General features: G+C 45.8%; 2 protein-coding genes across 6 annotated transcripts in view; both read left to right on the forward strand.

Annotated features, from left to right (window-relative positions):
- Positions 1-510: 510 nt before the first annotated feature.
- Positions 511-13,785, forward strand: KARS1 (lysyl-tRNA synthetase 1). Of its 2 annotated transcripts, XM_078606536.1 has the most exons (15): positions 714-819; positions 3,162-3,332; positions 3,778-3,931; positions 4,415-4,580; positions 5,384-5,477; positions 6,095-6,281; positions 7,206-7,331; positions 7,725-7,844; positions 8,181-8,343; positions 8,494-8,667; positions 8,991-9,076; positions 9,998-10,083; positions 11,462-11,588; positions 11,749-11,892; positions 12,807-13,785. In XM_078606536.1, the coding sequence occupies exons 2-15, from the start codon at positions 3,193-3,195 to the stop codon at positions 12,888-12,890; spliced, it is 1,851 nt and encodes a 616-aa protein (XP_078462662.1). In that variant the 5' UTR covers positions 714-819; positions 3,162-3,192; the 3' UTR covers positions 12,891-13,785. The 2 variants fall into 2 exon arrangements, with proteins under 2 accessions (XP_078462663.1, XP_078462662.1); XM_078606537.1 differs by lacking the exon at positions 3,162-3,332 and having other exon boundaries at positions 511-819.
- A 1,222-nt stretch (positions 13,786-15,007) lies between these two features.
- LOC144727595 (uncharacterized) overlaps positions 15,008-20,790 on the forward strand; it is a 35,689-nt gene continuing 29,906 nt past the window's right edge. The window contains exon 1 of one of the 4 annotated variants that reach the window (XM_078606533.1): positions 15,008-15,246. The gene's annotated coding sequence lies outside the window, so the exon portion shown is untranslated. Of the gene's footprint in view, positions 15,247-15,278; positions 15,408-19,359; positions 19,462-20,048; positions 20,340-20,790 lie in introns of those variants that run through there. The other 3 variants (XM_078606530.1, XM_078606532.1, XM_078606531.1) reach the window with 3 other exon arrangements.

Here is a 20,790-nt window from a genome sequence, read left to right on the forward strand (position 1 = left end):
CTGACCACCCTTGTTGACATCTTTACATTTTTACTGGTAAGAACGAAGTGAACCAGCCTACAATAGATTATATCGTCCGTCCGTCCGTCCGTGTAGCAACATCGCCCCCTACTGCAAACACTTGGCAGGACCCTACAAAAACCTTTAGACTCAGTGAGGCTTTCCTGGCTAAACAAGTGTAATAATACATTATGTTTATATTCTTTGGTTATTCGTTCCTACCAGCCCACCCCGCAGGGACCTGTCCTGTTACGCTGCGATTGCGTCAGGCAGTCTCATGGTTTACTCCATAGGGGTGCTCCGTCACTTCGTGTGTAATAAAGTACAGGGTGTTTCAAAGAGATGGACCCAATGTCAACGCAGTATATTTTCCGATGGCAATATGTTACAATTACACTAAAAGTGACAAATAGTTTAACGAGTTAACAAGTTTTACTAACCATTTTATAAATTCTTTAGGTGCCCTCCACTTGTTCAAATGAATGATGCAACCGCATGTCAAGTGTCAATCAAGTGACGTCACCCTCCCACTTCCACCACCCACTCCACCCCTCTATATAACCTCTGGGTGCGAGCACAATTTTGTCCGGAATATTTAATTTCGGTGACGATCTTCGTGAAGCAAATTTTTTTTTTTTACAAATAAACAATTAAATAACCAATTCGTTTTTAGTTTTTGTTTTGTTTAAAAAGGCGGCATCCCGTAAGGACACGGAAGCGGAAACTCCGAGCGAGGGGGTCTAAGGTCGCGACAATGGCGGACGTGCATGAGGGTGGCGTGGCCGAAGCGGTGGCAGACGGAGAGAAACTCAGCAAAAAGTGAGGCCATGTCCACCACACCACCACACTCACCACACCACCATACTCACCTCACCATCATACTCACCACACCACCATACCACCATACTCACCACACCATCATACTCACCTCACCATCATACTCACCACACCACTATACACACCACACCACCATACTCACCACACCATCCTACTCACCTCACCATCATACTCACCACACCACCACACTCACCTCACCATTATACTCACCACACCATCATACTCACCTCACCATCATACTCACCACACCACTATACTCACCACACCACTATACTCACCACACTACTATACTCACCACACCACCATATTCACCACACCATCATACTCACCTCAGCATCATACTCACCACACCACTATACTCACCACACCACCATACTCACCACACCATCATACTCACCTCACCATCATACTCACCACACCACTATACTCACCACACCACCATACTCACCACACCATCATACTCACCTCACCATCATACTCACCACACCACTATACTCACCACACCACCATACTCACCACACCATCATAGCCACCACCAAACCTACCTTTGTACCCATCACACCACCATACTCACCACACCATCATAGCCACCACCATACACCGCCACACCCTCGTACCCACCACACCATCATACACACACCACCATACCTACCACACCACCATACCTACCACACCACCCTCATAGCCACCATACCCTCGTACACACCACACCACCATACACACCACACCACCATACACACCACCATACACACCACCACACCTACCACACCACCATACCCAGCACACTCTCGTACCCACCACACCCTCATAGCCACCATACCCACCACTGTAACCACCACACCACCGTTCCCACCATACCCACCACACCACCCGGCCGAGACGTTTGAGAGACGCGTTTTGCAAACTCTCGCTGCATGGCGAGAGTTTGCGAGGCGCTGCGGGTTGCAGCATTCGTTGGAGGGAGCTCCGGCTCCAGGTTGACCAGTTCTAGTTTGGAGTTGTCACACAAAGACAAACTTTCAACCCGTATAGCCTTGCCAGACTGTAGGGCCAAGTGCTGTTAGCGAGCACCTATGACGGCCGGAACGGTACACGAGGGGGTGGGTGGGCCAGTACCACGCTCGACCGCCTTTGTCTCCCCAGTGGCGATGTTTACACGCCGCATCAGGTACTCCATTCCAGGCTGAGTCGACCTCACGAACGTGAGCGCCGGGTGAAGCCCAATTCGAGGGTGGTGGTGGTGGTTAGATTGAACGGTTCATCGTTGGGGGATCCGGCCATGGCAATGTGGAATCGACAACATAAGTTGTCTCTCGGTGGGAAGTGGGGAGACACGTTGCTTTGACCGGTGAATACGCAGTTTTACATGGCAGGCCATGTTCGTGATGCCTAGAGCGCTGTCGTGTCTGGTAAATTGGCCCGTGAGTTGCTGATTGAATGAAGTCACGAATGGTTGTCTTATAGAAGACTTAACGCTCGCCATGGGAATGTGGAATTCCCACCCGCGCTACCTCATTGCTGCCTGCGTAGTTGGTGCCACGACATACACTGCCTTGAGCAGGGAGAGAAATGCCTTTGACTTGACCGCGCATATTTACGTCGAATATCGGGACGTCGTCGAGTGTACACACGCGTTCATGAATTCGTTCTCGCTTTGCATTGAACAGTGACACAACGACTTCGTTCGGAAGTAAATTATTGGTTCCATGGAAATATTTGCACCCGCCCTGGGAATATGGATTTTCCACCACTGGCTCAGATTTGAGCGCCGCATTATCTGGATTGAAAAAGACAACCAAGGCCGAGGCTCATTTGAGATTAGCCATATATATATATTTTCTCTATTGATACTTGATTGACCAGGGTAATTCATGGGGACAATGGTATTCGTATTTTAAGAGTTTTCGTTTTATAGGTTTGGGCCATGACACTCGTAGTTTCTAGATGGGCCCAACAGTGGCGAGATGTTAACTTCCTCGCCTGGTATGCAGGAGGTCGTGGCTTCGATCCCGACCCTGACGTCTGATTATTTGGAGTTTGCATATTCTCCCCGTGCTCGCGTGAATTGTTAATTGAATTAGCCTCGCTTATCCCTCTCTTTTCTTTGGTATTCGCGTCATGCTTTTTTAAAGTTGCAAATGTCCGCGTTGGTATCGTGAAGTTCAATCTTCCCAGAACATCAGCAATAGTACCCACGTTGTTTGTGAGGAACTGAAACCATTGCTCACAATTGACGAGAGACGCCATGTCATAGAGCCTGACAGAAATGACCCCCCCCCCCCTCTCTCTCTTGTTTCTCCTCCACTGCTTTGGTTGATGCCCAGGTAGATAGGGCGTCTGGGTAACGTGGTCGCAATGCTGGCCCGGGCGGTGGGCGGCCTGTTTAGCGGGCGGTCTGGGGAGGCCGCCGCCTGGGCGGTGTGGCGAGTGTGCGCCGGCCAGCGGCTGTCACGTACAATGGCCCCACACACGTCTGGAGGCATTAGTAAAACAAGGTGTGTGTGCGCCGTGCTGTATTATCATTCTGTATGACCTTGTCACCAGAATTAAGTTCTGAATGTGGCCAGCTTCCATAAAGGAGCAGTAAATGCGCCCTCTGTATATATATTTTTAGCAACGATACTGCTCAGGCCCTTCCTGTTGGCGAAGTAGCTAGGTGAGAGTTGCTGATAGGTATTTATTGTGGCTGGTTGCATATGACATCTTGAAAGGAATTTGTCAGTTTAAGCAATATCATTTTGGGCAACAGGTTTTTTCCAGGTGACTATTCATTGATAAAAAAAAAATAAGCCAGTTAATGTAGATGTGGGAAATACTAAGTGATCTTTGGTTACATCATACATCCAATAATTTCCATCTTAATATTCAAGATTATTAACGTACGTGTTTTGTACTGGTACCTACAAACCCAAATGGATCTTGTCATTTTCGCCCTCGCAGTGAGCTGAAGAGGCGGCAAAAAACAGCCCAGAAAGCGGCCGAGAAGGAAGCCAAGGCCCGCGAGGTGGCCGAAAAGCAGCCGGCGGAAGGTCATGGCAAGGCTGATGGGGCGGCCTCTTGTCTGCAGGAGGATGAGGAGATCCTGGACCCCAATGTAAGGTCATGGCACCGCAAAAAAATACCAACCTTGAGTGCCCTCGTCAGTCTGTAATAGCTCTGCTTGTGTGCCCTCTTGGTTGAAAGATGAACCGCATTGGGTGTACTTGAAATAATTCTGTTTTTAAGTTTTAATTTGTGTATTTGTTAACCGACATTACTCTCGCTTCCTGCGTGAATTATGCTTACGTTAAACTTAAGTTTAACTTCTCTTTTTGGATTGTAAAATGTTTTTAACTTCCTCTTTGTGTTTGCGTTTTTGTTAACGTGTGCAAAACACATTCATGTCTGCTTTCCTTTTGTCAATGTTTCAGCAACAACAACAACATGTTCAACTTTAAATAACAACAATTGAAATGATGATGAAAATAAATCCGTATTTTGTGCAAAACGCAACATCTCTATTGAGTTGCAGCTCGGGAATTTTGTGTATTCACATTAGTGACGACGGTCATTGCCCGATGTGCCATTTCCACTGCAGCAATACTACAAGATCCGCACGCAGGCCGTTCAGAATATGCAGGCATCTGGAGATGACCCATACCCACACAAGTTCCAGGTGGATCTGTCGCTCACGGAGTTTGTGGAACGCTACTCCAACCTGCAGCCTGGCGATCATCTCACAGACGTCAGCCTGACGGTCGCAGGTCAGACGTCACCCCCTGAGGTTTAATCACTTGCTTTGTAGACATTGTCGTTATGTCTCAATGTTTAGAATGAATATGTAATGTTTATAAAGGATCATCTTTATTTTATAAAGTGCCTTGCATATTGAAATATCTAAAAAGTGCTGTACCTAAATACAAATGTTAACTACACCCCCAAGTGTATCTATGGGACCTTTTTGTCAGTATCTTAAGAAAATTAAGAATAGGTTTTACCCTTTCTGGCACTAAAACAGGTGTTAAGATGGTCAAACACCAAATAGTTATATTTTGTAAGGCATCGAGTCTGCGTGAACCACACACACACTTGTGGCAAAACATGCAAACAAGATCTGATAAAAATTACTCCTAACTTGCCAACTATGGGAATGGGTTTAATTGCAGTACTGTAAATAAGTATGAAAACATTATTACATTTTGAACGCTGATATGAAAAATCAATTAACATAATCTAAAGCTTTGTAAGATTTAACATTTCAGAAATTCAGTTCAATCTATTTTCATATGTTTATTCGGTAACAAAAAATAATAGATGACTCAGATTTATTCATGCAAAATGTGTTTTCAATAATTGTCCAGTCTACTCAAGTGCCTGAATAAAGTAAAACCTAATATTCAATACCTGAATATCATGCCTTTCCCTGCTTTATTTGGCATCTATAACACGAGCAGAAATTCGGCTGTAGTTTATCCACTCGCTGAACTTGGGAAGCATGTTTCACATGAAGGTTTGGGCCTTTTGAGTTTCACGGGGAGTGACAATGTTTACGCTGTTGCCCATGCAGGAAGACTCCATGCCAAGCGAGCGTCGGGGGCCAAGCTGCTGTTCTACGACCTCCGTGGCGAAGGGGTGAAACTTCAGGTCATGGCCAATGCCACGTAAGGCCCCCTCCCCTTCTGCACTTCTGCCTGTATGTATGTTGAACATATTTTGCACCGTACGTAGCCAACCGTGTTAATCAGAGGTGTGGGGGTAAGGGCAATGAACTAAACGCAAAAAGTAGTCCTAAAGAAATTGGTAAGACATTGCAGCGCATCTTGGTTTTCTATTCGCCACAATATTCCCATAGCAGATGGATAAGCTCCGAAAAGGTTGTTTGTTTATGACATTATCAATAAACATTGTACTTGAGTGCTTGCATGTACCATGCCTTATGTAACGCTGAAATAGCTGGACTAATTATATTCAATCACTCAAACTGAATAGTTTTGGTGCTAATACATTTCATCAATAAGAGATTCTAGATGTGCACCTTAAAATTTCTGGAATTTGAATATTTCACCTGAGTTAGCATTGGTATGTTTTGCTATTCTGTTATGTCTTTTTAATTTTAAAACAACTGCCGTGGAAATTAATTAAGTTCTTTAATTCTTAGGTATTTAAACCAAAAATTCTGCTTCTCTTTTACTGAATATCATAGCTCTTCTCAATATATAAATCGTAGGCTCTCAGTTAAATCAAAACTGAATGGTCGCGTTCGCTCGGGCACACTCAGATTCTACAAAACGGAAAAGGACTTCTTTCTCACCAACAACAAGCTTCGGCGTGGCGACGTGGTGGGCGTGCGTGGTAGCCCGGGCAAGACCAAGAAGGGGGAGCTGAGCATCGTGCCGTCCGAGATGGTGCTGCTCTCGCCCTGCCTGCACATGCTGCCACACCTGCACTTTGGCCTCAAGGACAAGGTGAGGTGGACCCTCCCCTGAGATATTCGAAGAAGTTTTTGGAACGTGCCAACGGTGATGTCGCAAGCCTGGTTAAAACAACAACGGTGGTGATTTTTAATCAAAGTGGCGTTTTAAGTGCAATGAGTATCATTCGACATTGTAGAATGCAATTCACAAAACTGCATGCGTACGTTGAAAAGGTGAAACGTTTGCTGTAAAGAAAAATAATTGTAGGCAAGTTTGGCAGGAACGTGATTCTCCATCCATGAGTCGTTACAGCCGCCAGGTTTATAGTAATCGCAGCTCTAATTGAGAACGAGATCTTGCCGCGATGGTCCACTACTTGTTGCTGTCTTCACAGCTTGAAAATTGAGCGGTCAGTGTTATTGGTATAATGGGACAGGACTTGCTATCGCCATCACAGCTTGCTTTGTACTGACAAATCATTGCCTGATGAGATGAAATATTACATTTGCAGTTTAAACGTGTAGGATTTTTGCGATTAATAATATTACAATGTTGTGCCATTGGTTGCGCTTACACGTGATCGAATTTGTTAATAAAAATTAACCCGTAAAAACAAAGTTTTTCACTATAAATCCTTTATATGCGTGGCGGCTAGAGTCCTCTCGTCCTCTGGCTTGAGATGGCTGCCACCTATGGGTCAAATGATTGCCTGCCACCATTAAGCAATTGGTAATTAAATATAATTTATTTTTTCCTAAAAAGTGTAAAATTTTGGAAAAATTTTTTCACGAAAATAAGTTGTCACGCACAACGAGTCTGTGTGCAACATGTCAGCTCGATTGGATCACGGGAAGTGGGTTAAAAAACGACCGAAAGATTTGCACGGTCGTAAGCGCGCAAGCAAGTGAACTTAATGTAAAGGATTTAAAAAGCACGTGCACTCATGATGTGGGGGGGGGGACTTTGTGCCCGCAGGAGACCCGCTACCGCCAGAGATACCTTGATCTGATCCTCAACGACTACGTGCGGCAGAAGTTCATCGTCCGAGCCAAGATCATCAACTACGTCCGTCGCTTTCTGGACGGCCTCGGATTCCTGGAGGTGTTCAATCTACTGTCCGCCGTCATTTGAATAAACGTGACACGTTTTTAGTTTTTGATTAGCTCACTTGCAGAACAGTGGTTATAGTGGCCGGTGAATGGCATTGCCATCTTGGTATTACCACCCCGATCAATTCCTGGACAGTTCCACATACAAACATACATTAAACAAGTGCATGTGTTGTGGTTCACCCTCGGTTTTATTCAGCCTTAAAAGTAGTACTAAATAACTTGGCGAGGCAGTGGCCGGTGAGACAAAGGCTGGCTCCACTGCTACCTCGTATGCCACTCGGACTCTCTCATAGGAGCTCGCTAACGGCAATTCCCTTATCCGCTGCAGAGCCAAGAGAGAATCTTTCGCCGTTTTAATGCTGTGTGGGGGTGCATGGGGCAGGTGGAGACACCCATGATGAACATCATTGCTGGAGGAGCGGCGGCCCGGCCATTCATCACGCACCACAACGATCTCAACATGGACCTGTACATGAGGATTGCTCCGGAGCTTTACCTCAAGGTGGCATCCCACAAGGGCACGACATCGGGTTTGGAAAATTGACGTGGCCAGCAAGACTGCTAATATGATGATGTTGTAAAGCATTGCTCCTGAACATGCTTGGGCTAATAAATGTATAAAAGCGTTTAATGTGCTGTAATTATTCCTGTTATACAATATACCTATACATAATGTATTCTCACACGTGGAATTTAATGAGTGTCTCATGAGCAGAAACATTGTTTTTATTAATTAGTCATTGTGTTGTAAAATGTCTACAATTTAGGAATCAAAAAAATTGCCATAAAATTAAATCCTCACCCGTCCCCTATTGTTTACTTACCCAACGCACCACAGATGCTGGTTGTGGGTGGCATGGACCGCGTGTACGAGATCGGGCGGCAGTTCCGTAACGAGGGGATCGACCTGACGCACAACCCCGAGTTCACGACGTGCGAGTTCTACATGGCCTACGCCGACTACAACGACCTCATGGACATCACCGAGAAGCTTTTGTCCGGTCAGCACATCACGACCCCGGGCCCCGTACCCTCGCCGGCTTCACGCCTCCTCGCCCTTGGTCTTGCCACGTCAGTGCGTGCGTGCGTGCGCATGCGTGCGCGTCAACGCGTGCTCACATTCTCTGTGGTCTCGCGCGCGTGTGATGCAGGCATGGTGAAGCACATCACGGGAGGGTTCAAGATCGTGCTGCATCCAGATGGTCCGGAAGGCGAGGGCGTGGAGGTGGATTTCACGCCGCCCTTCCGGCGACTCAGCTTGATCGGCGACCTGGAGCGAGTGCTGGACACCAAGATGCCTGCTGCAGACACGCTGGGCACGGAGGGTGAGCGCAATGAGCCACCGTCGTCGACACGTCTTTGTTGATGGCTTCCATGGCGAACCGTGGGGTCATTTGGTGACGTGAATAATTTGGAGGCGAGTTTTATGTCTAAAATTAAAAGCGAATTGGAAGTTTGGAGGCTGTGGGAGGCAGTCCATGGAAAAGAAGATCGGTATAAGAGAAGGTGACATTGGCATGAGACAAAGGAACTAAGAGTTTGAGAATATGAAACACTTTAAGGAAGAGTAAAGTCGTCAAGCTGACACTCGTACAGAATTAGAATGTTACATTTAATTAATCTGGTTACTACACACGTGTGTATGCAGAGGCACGCCTGGCTGTGGACAAGCTGTGTGTGGAGAAGGGGGTGGAGTGCCCAGCCCCAAGGACTATGGCCAGACTTCTCGATAAGGTGAGAACCACGCAGAAAGATACAGCAAGTTATTTGGGTTGCGAGTCTATGTAATGTGCAATTCACTGTTCATCCACAGGGTTGTGCTATTTGTTAAAAGAGGATGTTTAGAGCATTTGGCGTTCATTTACTTCCAACGGGAACTGGCAAAGTTTTACACATTGAAAAAATAGGAATAGGCTTTTCCCTGTCTGGCAATAAAACAGATGTTAAGATGTTCAAACTCCAAATAGATACCGATCGCAAGGCATCAAGTCTGCATTAACCGCACGTACTTGGAGAAAAACATACGTCCTCTGATAATATTACACATGTTTGATCCTTGTGACATTTTAACCGATGGCATAGGTTTATTATACACCAACGGTATTGGTTGTCTCGCAAACTTTTTGATTAATTGTTCATGTGTGCTGCTTCCTCTTTGGAGTGCACTTCAGTTGTAATTCTTACGTCCATTGGCGTGCTGGGAGCTGGTTTATTATTTGGTGGGGTGTGGTATGATATCAGAAAATAAGTGTGATGCATAAAGTTTAAGTATTACATGACGGACACGCATTCACTACAACTATATGTATTACGATGTGTGCTTATCAGTATTTCAGCATGGGGTGTTGGAAACCGATCCTTGGGTTTCTTTTAAAATCTATAGCTGTTGATGGTCTTTTAAATTACCATTTAAATAACTTGCACAACCGTTTTTTTCAAAGAAGTGCACCTTTTCAAAAGCTAACATTTATACTTTGTGCTTGTGAAATGGTGGCCATTAGTTGTATAACTGGACTGACACAAACTTTTGCTGACTTGTACTCTTTAAAGTAATGGAAAGCCACTATTGACAATGTTCATTCAGAGTCGTTGTTGCTGAAGTGAAACGCCCTGCACTACCCTAACATCGCCGTCCGCATTCCTGTTTGCCGGTAGCTGGTGGGCGAGTTTCTGGAAGTCACATGCGTCAATCCCACCTTCATCTGTGACCATCCGCAGATCATGAGCCCCCTGGCCAAGTGGTGAGCGCTTTTCCACCCCCCACCCCCACAACCCAGCAATACTGCACCCTGAGCACTGCACCTCCTTCTAGATTTGAAGCTTTCGTGACTGCAAGGATTCATATTCTTAGGTGTTTTCGGTAAAAGTCACGTAGGTAAAAAATAAAAATTAATAAAAGTTAAATAAAACATAAAATAAAAATCACGACGTTTCGGAGGCAACGCAAGCTTCCGTCTTCAGGTGGAACCGTCATAGCACGATAGCTGTATCAAGTAAGAGAAATTCCAAGAAATCAGTCCTTGTATATATACTGGTTGAGGGTGGGAGGAGCCAAGGTAGGCCCCTGGATATTATTATTGTGAGGTTTGGTGCGGCTGAAGCACGCTGCTAGGAAGGAGCCTTTGTTGTGTAGACTGGTTGAAATGGGAGGTTCCAAGAGTTGTTAAGGTGCGGCGGATGTGTACACCTCCGCCTGTGTCCAAATCACTCGGGGAGCGTGCGACCATCTTGTCGAATCTCGGGAGCTTTTGAGAGTATAGTTGAGCCTGGATCGTGCTCAGATGGGCCATCGCCATGCTCGCCTGCGGTGTGTGTGTGCGGGTGCAGTGCAGGGGCCATCTATTGTACCGTCTATTCTGTGCTCCCATGTTTATGCTCTGCACCTTGACCCAACCCACACGGACCAGTGTGGTGAAGTATGGTCAAAATAACCCTCCACGACCTGAATGGCACGTGGAGGCCCTTCGCCCAGCAAGGGTTTAAGGAAAGTGCTGTATATATCTAGAGCACTCGGAAGGTCGCACGTTATCGTGCACTTTCATAAAATGTCTGGGGTTTTGCGTGCTGTGCGATGGATTGTGTATTAATTATAAATATATTACTTTCTCATCTATGTATTTATTTAATTTTTTGTACGGTTATTTGTTATGTTATATATAAAGTGATGTAATGCTAATATCACATATGTTGACATTAATTACCGTACATGGATTTTCTTTTAAGTAACCAAGTGAGAAATCGATGAGATTATCTTTAGCAAGGGAGATCTGAATCTCCATTTTAAGTGGCATTAATAATGCATTGTACTTAAACCCCAACACATTCAATAACCCTACATAAATTCTGACCAAAGTAGATAATCCTTTCTCCATGCTGCCAAGAAGGGTTATTGCCCAAAACGTCACCTATTACGTTCTTTAACAAAAAATAAATGAGGGCAGTGTTATTACTGAACGCATTGTGTCTATGATATGCATTTTGAGTGCCGGTGGTGTAATTACCCGCCGCTTTGTCCCCGAGGAATGTTTTTTGAGCTTTGGGTGGATCGCTCTCTTCGTTCTGGGTGTGGTTGACCCCGTCCACCTGACATTACCGAGTGTCGCCCCTCCCCCCCCCCAGGCACCGCAAGGTCAAAGGGTTGACGGAGCGCTTCGAGTTGTTCGTGATGAAGAAGGAGGTGGTGAATGCCTACACGGAGCTGAACGATCCGCTGAGGCAGAGGCAGCTGTTCGAGGAGCAGGCCAACGTAAGCTCCCCGAGCCGCGGAGAACGGCAGATGAGTCTGCATTCTCATCGACAGACGTAGCGCTGCAATGTACATCAAGCATTCCAACAACTGTTGTTCCTCTCTGTGTACAACCTAATTCCCCACTCCATCCCGACCACGACCCCCCCATCGCGCACAGGCGAAGGCAGCCGGTGATGACGAGGCCATGCTTATCGACGAGACATTCTGCACGGCTCTGGAGTACGGGCTGCCCCCCACGGCCGGCTGGGGCATGGGCATCGACCGCCTCACCATGTTCCTTACCAACTCCAACAACATCAAGGTGCGGTGGTGGAGCGAGTGCAACTTGACGACGACGATGATGCTATGCAATGGATTTAGATAAATTGTACGTTGTGTGTTCGTGCGCTCAATATACCGTTGTGCCAAGACACATCAGGAAATCAAGTTCCTGCATTGAGTTTAACACGTAGGCTTTTGCGACCAATATTATCCATAATAGAGGTTTTTTTCGGTTAGATCGTGTAAAGAAAGTCTGATCATTGAACAGTGGAAGTAATTGCTGCCTTGTAATTCCAAAATTATTTGTAAAAAAAAGATTATTCCCAGGTAATGGTAATGTCCCAATTTTGCCTTTTGCCAGTTCTTCCTTGGCCTGGCATGTCCTTTTGTCTTCTCCCTCTACTATCCAGTTCATTGCTTATTTTGCGCATTTCAACTCAAACATTGTAAGAAAAATTATCCAAAGAATACATGCAACACTTCTCATTGATGATCCGCTTGTGTTGCGATCGAAACGTCGTGACTTATTTGATTTTCTACCTACGTGACTTTACCGAAAGAACCAAAGAGTATGGATTCCCGCGGTCACGAAAGCTTCAAATCAAGATTGAATCTGCATCAGCTGACACCAGAGGTCGCAAACGGGTTTTGATTCCTTACCCGTACCCGGCCGCACCAGGGTCGCAAATGGGTACCCGTTCCCTACCCCTACCTTACTCGAAATGAGTGACAAACGGTGACTCACCAGTGACTCATGGCCTACCCGTACCCGTACCCGGCCGCACCAGGGTCGCAAACGGCTACCCGTACCCGGCCGGGTACGGGTAGCCGGGTATCGGGTAGGGTACGGGTATCGGGTACCCTGTTGCGACCTCTGGCTGACACAGAGTATACTCTGCGGTCGATTTCGCTTTAATATATATGTTGATGACTTTACCCTGCTTCCTCCACTAGGAGGTGCTGCTCTTCCCAGCCATGAAGCCCGAGGAGAACAAGAAGGAGGGCCCCGCAGCAGCCGAACCGGCGCCCCAGCAGTGAGGGGCCAAACCGCGGCGGGGGGGCCCTGGCGTTCTGCCTGCGTGTCGCGACGCTGTTCTATCACCATTTGCTCGGTCGCGTCAACGTCCGTGCGCGACCATCGGCCCCCCTCTCTCTCTCCCCCTCCCTCTTCGCACGACCACTCTTTGCACGACCACTCTTTGGTGCTTGGGCGAGTGTGCGACTGCACGTGTGTGACGGGATGAGCACTGCGAAGCCGAATGATGTGCCCCACATCAATGGTAATCCTAACAATTTGTGTTTCTGATATTTTGTTTGTTTGTTTGTGTAAGCTTTTCACAACGATGTGGGTTTTCTCCGGTAACCTCCCTACTTGCTTATCTTGTGTGTTCCACCACATAATGGAAACATACCTTACATTGTTTTGTCAACAATAGTTTTACAGGTAACTATTTTGACTTTACTTATAAGTATGTTAATTGCAGATTTTACTAGCCTTTCTTGTCTCGGTTCCCACACTGTTGAGTAGCTAAACTTTTGTCTTATAATTAAATCAGGACGAACTTATGTTTGTGATTGACTTGATCAACCTGGGTGTAGTCATCACCGATGTTACGTGGTTAAAATGTCAAATGTGGGTGCTACTTCAGAAAGGAAAAGTTTCTGACGTGAAAAAATGCAGTTTACATGCAAGTATTCGGGTGAACGGTCCAATAAAGATCAACGGCAAAGTTATCCATTGCCAGAAGCGGTTGACTTGACGTTGCACAGGTCAATGCCTGGGTATGTGTGTCTCAAGAATGAATGCAATGTTGATCTTGCGTTCATAAAATCCTCAACTCGCCCTTGTACACACGGGGTCACTGCTTTCACACCAACGCAGCTTTGCTTCATGTGTGTTACATTTTAATAAATCACATCTTGTGGATCTTAATGCAGCGGTGTGCGTTGGCAATTTTTTTCTTGCGTGCAATCTTCAACTTGTGCTGCTGGGAAGCAAGTGGGGAGATGCCGGATGGGATATGGATCTGCTATCAAGCCTTGATTTCATGCAAATGTGCATTTTCGTACGTGTTTGAATGTCAACTGATGTATTATTGTACCGACATTATGGACATCATTTTTACAAGCTATATTGAAAAGTCAGTTTACGTATGAATGGCATGTGTCACCACTACAAGTTTTAAATCACCCGAAGCAGCATTAAGTGTGATGTGTTTCTATCGACTCGTGAAAGTGCTAATCGTTTATTGTGGAGATAGGCGGACGACTTTTAACGATTTCCTATGCAGATCGTGCAATAAATTATGAGTTAAATTTCAGAGTTAAACATTAAAAAGGTAAAGGTTGCAGACCTGTTCAAACTTGCTGCTACTGGGCAGGTGTGTACTATATAGAAATGCAAACACTGCATGTGATGAATGACCAGATCAAATGTGGAATTTTACACTCGTATCCTGAGGCAAAATTGGTTAATTTGTGTTCCAATGTCTACGTACCTTTCCTCGTCGTACGACATGAGGTACCACTCGTACTACACGGTATTACACTTATTGTTTTAATAGCGTTAAATAAAGTACACGATTGACCATCTGCCCAGGGGCAAGTCCATGGCTCAAGCTCCATCCGATCCACTGCTCCCTCCACCTCCCCCTCGCATCGTCACTCTCCCAATCTCTCGGTTCCTCGAGCCGTGGCTTGAGCCATATCAATGTTAGTGGCTTCCTCTTGCCCTCAACATTTCTGCCTGTTTATTGGGTGTGACACCATTATCCGATGCCGTATGTATCTTCGTCAACGGAGGAGAAATGGCAAATCAACACTAAAACCTCATCGTGGCTAGCGCACCACAACATTGGCTCTGGAATAACACATTCCTGCGGAGGGAGCTGGTAGGAACGTTGGGTTGCTCGGTCAATGGCCAGGTTCAACGGCAGCGTGGTGTATTCCGCAAATATGCCCGACTGTGAGGGCGGGCCACAAACCGGCGTGAGTAGGTTAAACGTTGAGTTTTATAAGGGCACCACGGGGTGACCAGCCCCTCCCCACCCAGCCCCTCCCAGCCCCTCCCCACCCCCCCTCTCCACCCAGCCCCACCCCTCCCATTTTTGGATGCACGATGGACGGACGGACACAATAACCCCCTTTGGGCTGGTGTAACCAGGAGGTTCCTACCAATATATTGTATTGCCATGGTCAAGAATGCAATATCTGTACAGAATACCGAGGTGGTTTGTGGTTTCCAAGTTAATTCTGAGTCGCTGGTGGAGGTTTCGGCGCAGGTGACGCTTCAACTGCACATTGGAGAAGGGTCGCAAACACTGTAGAAGACGTTTTACCGGTTAGGTGGGGCAGTGGAAGTTATGCTTCGGAATTTCCTGCAGTTTTTCGTGCGGTGAGTGTACTTATCGTTCCACTTATTTATATATTTCAAGGTGTCTCTTTGTAACCTATGGCAACTTCCGTATAACTGAAGTTAACAGCACAGGTTTTTTTGTGTGTCAACGTTCCAAACGTTCAACGCGTACTACAACCAGCTGCTCGAGCAAGTAAATGGTGAGTTTCTGAAGTCTCGATATCATCTTGCGTCCTTTATGTACGAACCCATATATTTGACTTTTGCGAGTTTAACGGCGGCTCGTTTTGTTTCACTGGGATCGGCTGCAAGCCGTGCTCGACTTTGCGCACCGCGACTCGATGAAGTTTGTGTTTAAATCGATGGAAAGGGGGGATCGTTAGCAGCAGCAGGACCATGCTTTCCCACCTGATGACGGACGCTTGTGTTGCGCCCGAAACGTCGTGATTTATTGTATTTTATACCGACGTGACTTTATCGAAAGAACCAAAGAGAAGGGGGGAGGGGGATCGTCGTTAAGTAACCCACGAAAGTCCGGAGAACAGTAACGTTTGGAAATAATACGTTTTTACCCTTTCCGGTAATAAAGCAGGTGGCAGAAAGGGTAAAAAAAAACCTATTCTTACTTTCCCATACATTGGTACTGCAAAATAAATTCCATTTGGTAACGACGTCGATGTACATTGGGTGATGAAAGTCACTCGCGTTTCAAGACGTTATTTTTAATATCAACAACGGTATGGCACGCTCGTCTTATACGGATGCGTGTCAGCAGTCGGTCATCAGCATTTGGGCAGGGGGGGAGAGTCGTTAGCACGGACGGACTAAAAGAAAAGCACAAGATAATAATAGCGATGCTCAAACGAATGTTGGGGCAGTGCCCCTCTCCATTGGCGACTTGAGTGAAAGACGAGCGGGGCATTCCACGTTCACGCGGCGGGGACAGGTCTAGCCCTACTCAACATACGAAACCAAGTGATGATGCTGCAGCTGCTGCACCAGTAGGTGATTCTCATGTCATCGGCCCAGGCGATGATGTTGATAATGATGATGGTTCATGGGCCGATAGTCAAAATGTCACGACCGGGAATGAAGCCACTGTGGACCCGGCTGACATCAGCGGCGAGTGAAGTCTAAACCCGCAGACCAACATGATGAACAAATATATAAATGTGTCGTTAAACGCCGCCACCACCCGACACAGCCAACCAGTAAGGGTTGTCACGTAAACAGAACGTGCCAATTCGTCACGAGGACAGCACTAGTGTATAGTGTAGTATACTAGTACAGCACACTGGTGTGTTGGAGAGCCAAGCCACAACATTTACCATCTAATTACGACGTTTCGCCAGTAACTACAACGAGCTTCATCAGGCGATAGCCAGATTTGTGGAGAAGTTCACGTGTTTCGTTCCTTTTTAGAGGCGTAGATGTGGTGACCACGCTTCTGCGCTCTTGCACAATGAGGGGGGGGGATTACTAAGTCAACGTACATGATGCATGTGCATTATGCGAGCCCTTTGAACTTGTCCGTCCTGTCTATTGTGTTGATGAAAATAGCCATACCAACTGTAGTCCCTATTGAAGTACGCTGCACCTTTGTAGGCATGCATTTAAATCAGGTATTATTTGTATAGTATATGCATGGAAATTATAATTATGCATGCCAGCAAAGGGCAGCGTACTTCAATAGGGTCTACAGTTGGTATAGGGCTATGTTAATAAATTATAGATTTGAAGCTTTCGTGACTGCAAGGATTCATATTCTTAGGTGTTTTCGGTAAAGTCACGTAGGTAAAAACAAATTTACTTTTATTAATTTTAATTTTTTACCTACGTGACTTTACCGAAAAAACCTAAGAATATGTTAATAAACACAATAGACAGGAAGGGCAAGCTCAAAGCGCATAATGCACATGCATCATGTACGTTGCCTCAGTAATCCCTCTGCCTCGATCATTGTGCAAGAGCGCAGAAGCGTGGTCACCACATCTACGCCTCTATATAAGGAACGAAACAGTTAAAGACTCCTCCACAAATCTGGCTGTCGCCTGATGAAGCTGGTTGTAATTACTGGCGAAACGTCGTACTCAGATTGTAAATGTTGTGGCTTGGTTCTCCAACACACCGGTGTGCTGTACTAGTGACGAATTGGCACGTTCTGTTTACGTGACAAACCTTACTGTGTCAAAGTTCAAAGTTCATGTATTAGGTATAACCCTGTGAGCCATTCGGCTCTTGAATCGGGTGCAACCGCAACAAACAAAAACCAAAAACATGAACAAGAAAACATCTCAAAGTGACTATGTGCAAACAGAAAATCCAAGAAAAGACATAAAAATATTGCAGAAAAATCACCGTACACCAACCCTGTGCAAATATCCCAGTGGGATGCAAGTCAAACAACAACAACAACCACAAGACAACTTAGATTAAGGCCATCAGTCTAACTCTGTACTACAACAAACAAACATGGCCAAACCAAAAAACTTTTCGAAAATCACCAAAATAAAGCCACAAAAGCAATGAAACAGTGGTCATAGGAACTGTGACCGAATTTTCACAATAAACGACGTAACAACATGTACCACCAAACTCTGCAGCCAGAGCTGGCTGCATTAGTCACTCCACAACAGCAGCAGGAGCATCAGTCGGAGTGTCAACATTTTTCAATGCACCTTTAAGATCAGCACACTAAATCAAAACACAGATCATACTTTGCATACTTTGCATACTTTGTCGGGTGGTGGCGTGTTAAACGACACATTTAAATTTACGCGATCTAACCCAAAAACAAAAGCTGTATTATGGATGTAATGACAAATGGCTGCACGCAATAATTTGCGTGCCGTAGTCTATGCCCTCCAGCTGAGCGTTGCCAGTGAATATCAGGTAAAGTATCCCCAGGTGTTTTGTTTCCTTGTTCTTACCCTACTCCTCCCCCAGCGCACGCACCTGCGATTAGCGTGGTCGACTACGTACGGTGCGACTGAAGTTCAACATACAGCGCACACGCATCAAGTCCTGCGCGACTTGTTTAAACAAAAGTTGCGTCGTTATTAATCTACGACGATGCTACATCCTCTTCTAACTTTTTTTTTTAAACACAAAGCCGCGGTCATCTCTCACGGCCATGCGGTACAACGTCCCATCTCGCTCCTGCACACCGAGCTCATCCACGTTGCTCCGTCTCCTCGGCGGTGGTCGTCCTCTGGGGGTGTTCCCTCCTTTAACCGCTACTCCGTCTTTAGTCTCCATCCCCGAGCCGTCGACCCTTCCTCAACGAGCAACTTGTTCCTGTGTGTACAGCAGATTGTATAATAATAAATAGTATAAAAGTGTAATGTTTAATACAATGTATTAGGTAATATATAGTATCGTAATTGTATAGTGAATATACAGCAGTGTGGTATACAGTAGGGTGGGTAGAATAATACAGAGTGTAATATTACAATGTATAGTCTATAAGCATATTAGTTGCTGCAGCTCCATACTATTAAAATTCCTTCCCTTTATTAATGCTAATCTTACTCCCTCCCTTTGATGCTGCTAATCCTGCATAATGCACGGGCATATTATTATCCCACAAGTAATGACGAATCCCATATCTGCAATTCCCATAAATATGAATAAATAAATTCCTATTGATATGATATGCAAATTATTTTGTCAAGGCGCTCTTCCCCCTCCAACCCAGCTTAAATATACGCTGCCAAGCCTGGTAGTATTCATTCAGACTCTGTCTTCCCGACAGACCTGTTCTTCACCTGAGGACGGCTGCTTGCGTTGTGGCCGAAACGTGAGAATTATTTTATTATGTTAAATTTTTATTATTTTATTATTTACCTCCGACGTGACTTTACCGAAAGAACCAAGAAGACAACTTGTTCCTGCCCACGACCCACGGGTTGGCTTTAATAGTCCTAGTTGATGCCTTATTTGTGTTTTTTTGGGAGGGTTCGACCACGTGGTTTACGTCTTGTGTGTTCTCTGTTCCCGTGAGTTCCCCGTTTTGTCTCTATTATAACTTCAAACATCTTCTCTCTCGCTCTCTCCATGCGTCCACCATTCGCTCTGCCGAGAAGGAAACGCGCCTTTAAACTCGGTGTGACATCGTTGGGGTTGGGGGGGGGGGAGGGCTCTGTGTTGCGATGAGAACAACTTTACGTAAAGTTTGCCTGCGTCTTGCCATCCTCGGGTAAACGCTGCTGCTGCTGCTTGCTGAGGCTGTCGTACCGGAGAAGGCAACAAGCAGTACGTAATTGTGATAAAACAACGTTGTTTACCCTGTAGAAGATGTATGTGTCTGTTGTTTATCTCATAAGACAGGTAAGTTGTAAAATATGTGGGTGTAAGCTAAGCTATGGTAAAACACAACCTAGTCGCCGTTTGTTTGGAGGAGTGGGTAAAGTCGTGTGGTTATTGCGATAGTACTGGGGGGCCGTCCATAAATGACGTCACGCACCTCGGGGGGGGGGGGTCATACATTTGTGACGATGTGTGACGAGGGGGGGGGGGGAGTTTGAAAAATGTGACGTCACATCAAAATGCGCAACTTTAAATAAATATAGACAACACGTTATACTTAATTAAATATACTATTAATAAATGGTTTCTCCTACAACATCAGAGTGCAGCGCCACATTAAATAGGCACTACAATGACAATAGTTTAAAGCGATTTGAAGCATGTTAAATAAAAATTTGGGGGGGGGGGGGCAGAGCTGTGTGACGTCATTTTTGAGGGGGGGGGGGGTCTGACTTTTTGTGACGCCGTGTGACGAGGGGGGGGAGGTAAACAAATCGTCCAAAATCGCGTGACGTCATTTATGGACGGCCCCTGGACGGTTAATGCCAACGTTTAACGTGCTGTCGTCGAGAGTTAAAACGACAGAGAGAGAGAGCAGCGATATCAGAGGTTCGAGGAGGAACCACAGACGAGTTCAGGCAGCAGCAGCAGTAGCAGCAAGTCACGCGGTGTTGCCGGCGCGCGCGCTACCAACAACAATTCCCCGAGTTCTGCGGTCCTCGATACGTGAAAGGCGCTATCGGCCAATTACTTGAGTGTTCACACGTGGGAGGAAACCCCCTACGCGTGCGAGGGGGCAACGCGATCTCACTCAGACGAAACAGGTGAGAGTCCCGTTTGCTGTACTGCCGTCCGTGTGGCGGCATGCATGTATGTATGTGTAACCGTATGTTGAACTTCTTTCGCACCGTGCTAATCGGAGGTTCTGCAAGATATAGTTCATTGACGGCGTGCGATTGACTCGGCATGGGGAGGCTTGCATCCTGTCGTGGATTGTCAAAGGGCCGTGGTGTATGGTGCGTTGTTATAATTTTATAATTTTCATTAAATATATCTAGGTAACTGGTATGTCGCAACTTTTGGTGGTGTGATTCACAAGTGTATGTCCGTGTAAATGTGTATGATTGATACCCATGTTATGTATAATACCCTACAAAGTCGTCACAATTTGTCGCCTAATCTTTTTTGCGTGGAAATTGACAGTAATCTTCTTGGTTCTTTCGGTAAAGTCACGTAGAATGGAAATAATAAAATAATAAAAATAAAACATAATAA

The sequence above is a fragment of the Lampetra planeri genome, chromosome 26, assembly GCF_965212315.1.
Source record: "Lampetra planeri chromosome 26, kcLamPlan1.2.h2, whole genome shotgun sequence".
NCBI classification, from domain to species: domain Eukaryota; kingdom Metazoa; phylum Chordata; class Hyperoartia; order Petromyzontiformes; family Petromyzontidae; genus Lampetra; species Lampetra planeri.

Coding starts and splice junctions, on each gene's coding strand:
- KARS1 (XM_078606536.1), top strand. CDS start 3,193: ATGCTGGCCCGGGCGGTGGGCGGCCTGTTTAGCGGGCGGTCTGGGGAG. Junction 6,282..7,205: donor ACTTTGGCCTCAAGGACAAG/GTGAGGTGGACC, acceptor TTGTGCCCGCAG/GAGACCCGCTACCGCCAGAG. Junction 8,668..8,990: donor AGACACGCTGGGCACGGAGG/GTGAGCGCAATG, acceptor GTGTGTATGCAG/AGGCACGCCTGGCTGTGGAC.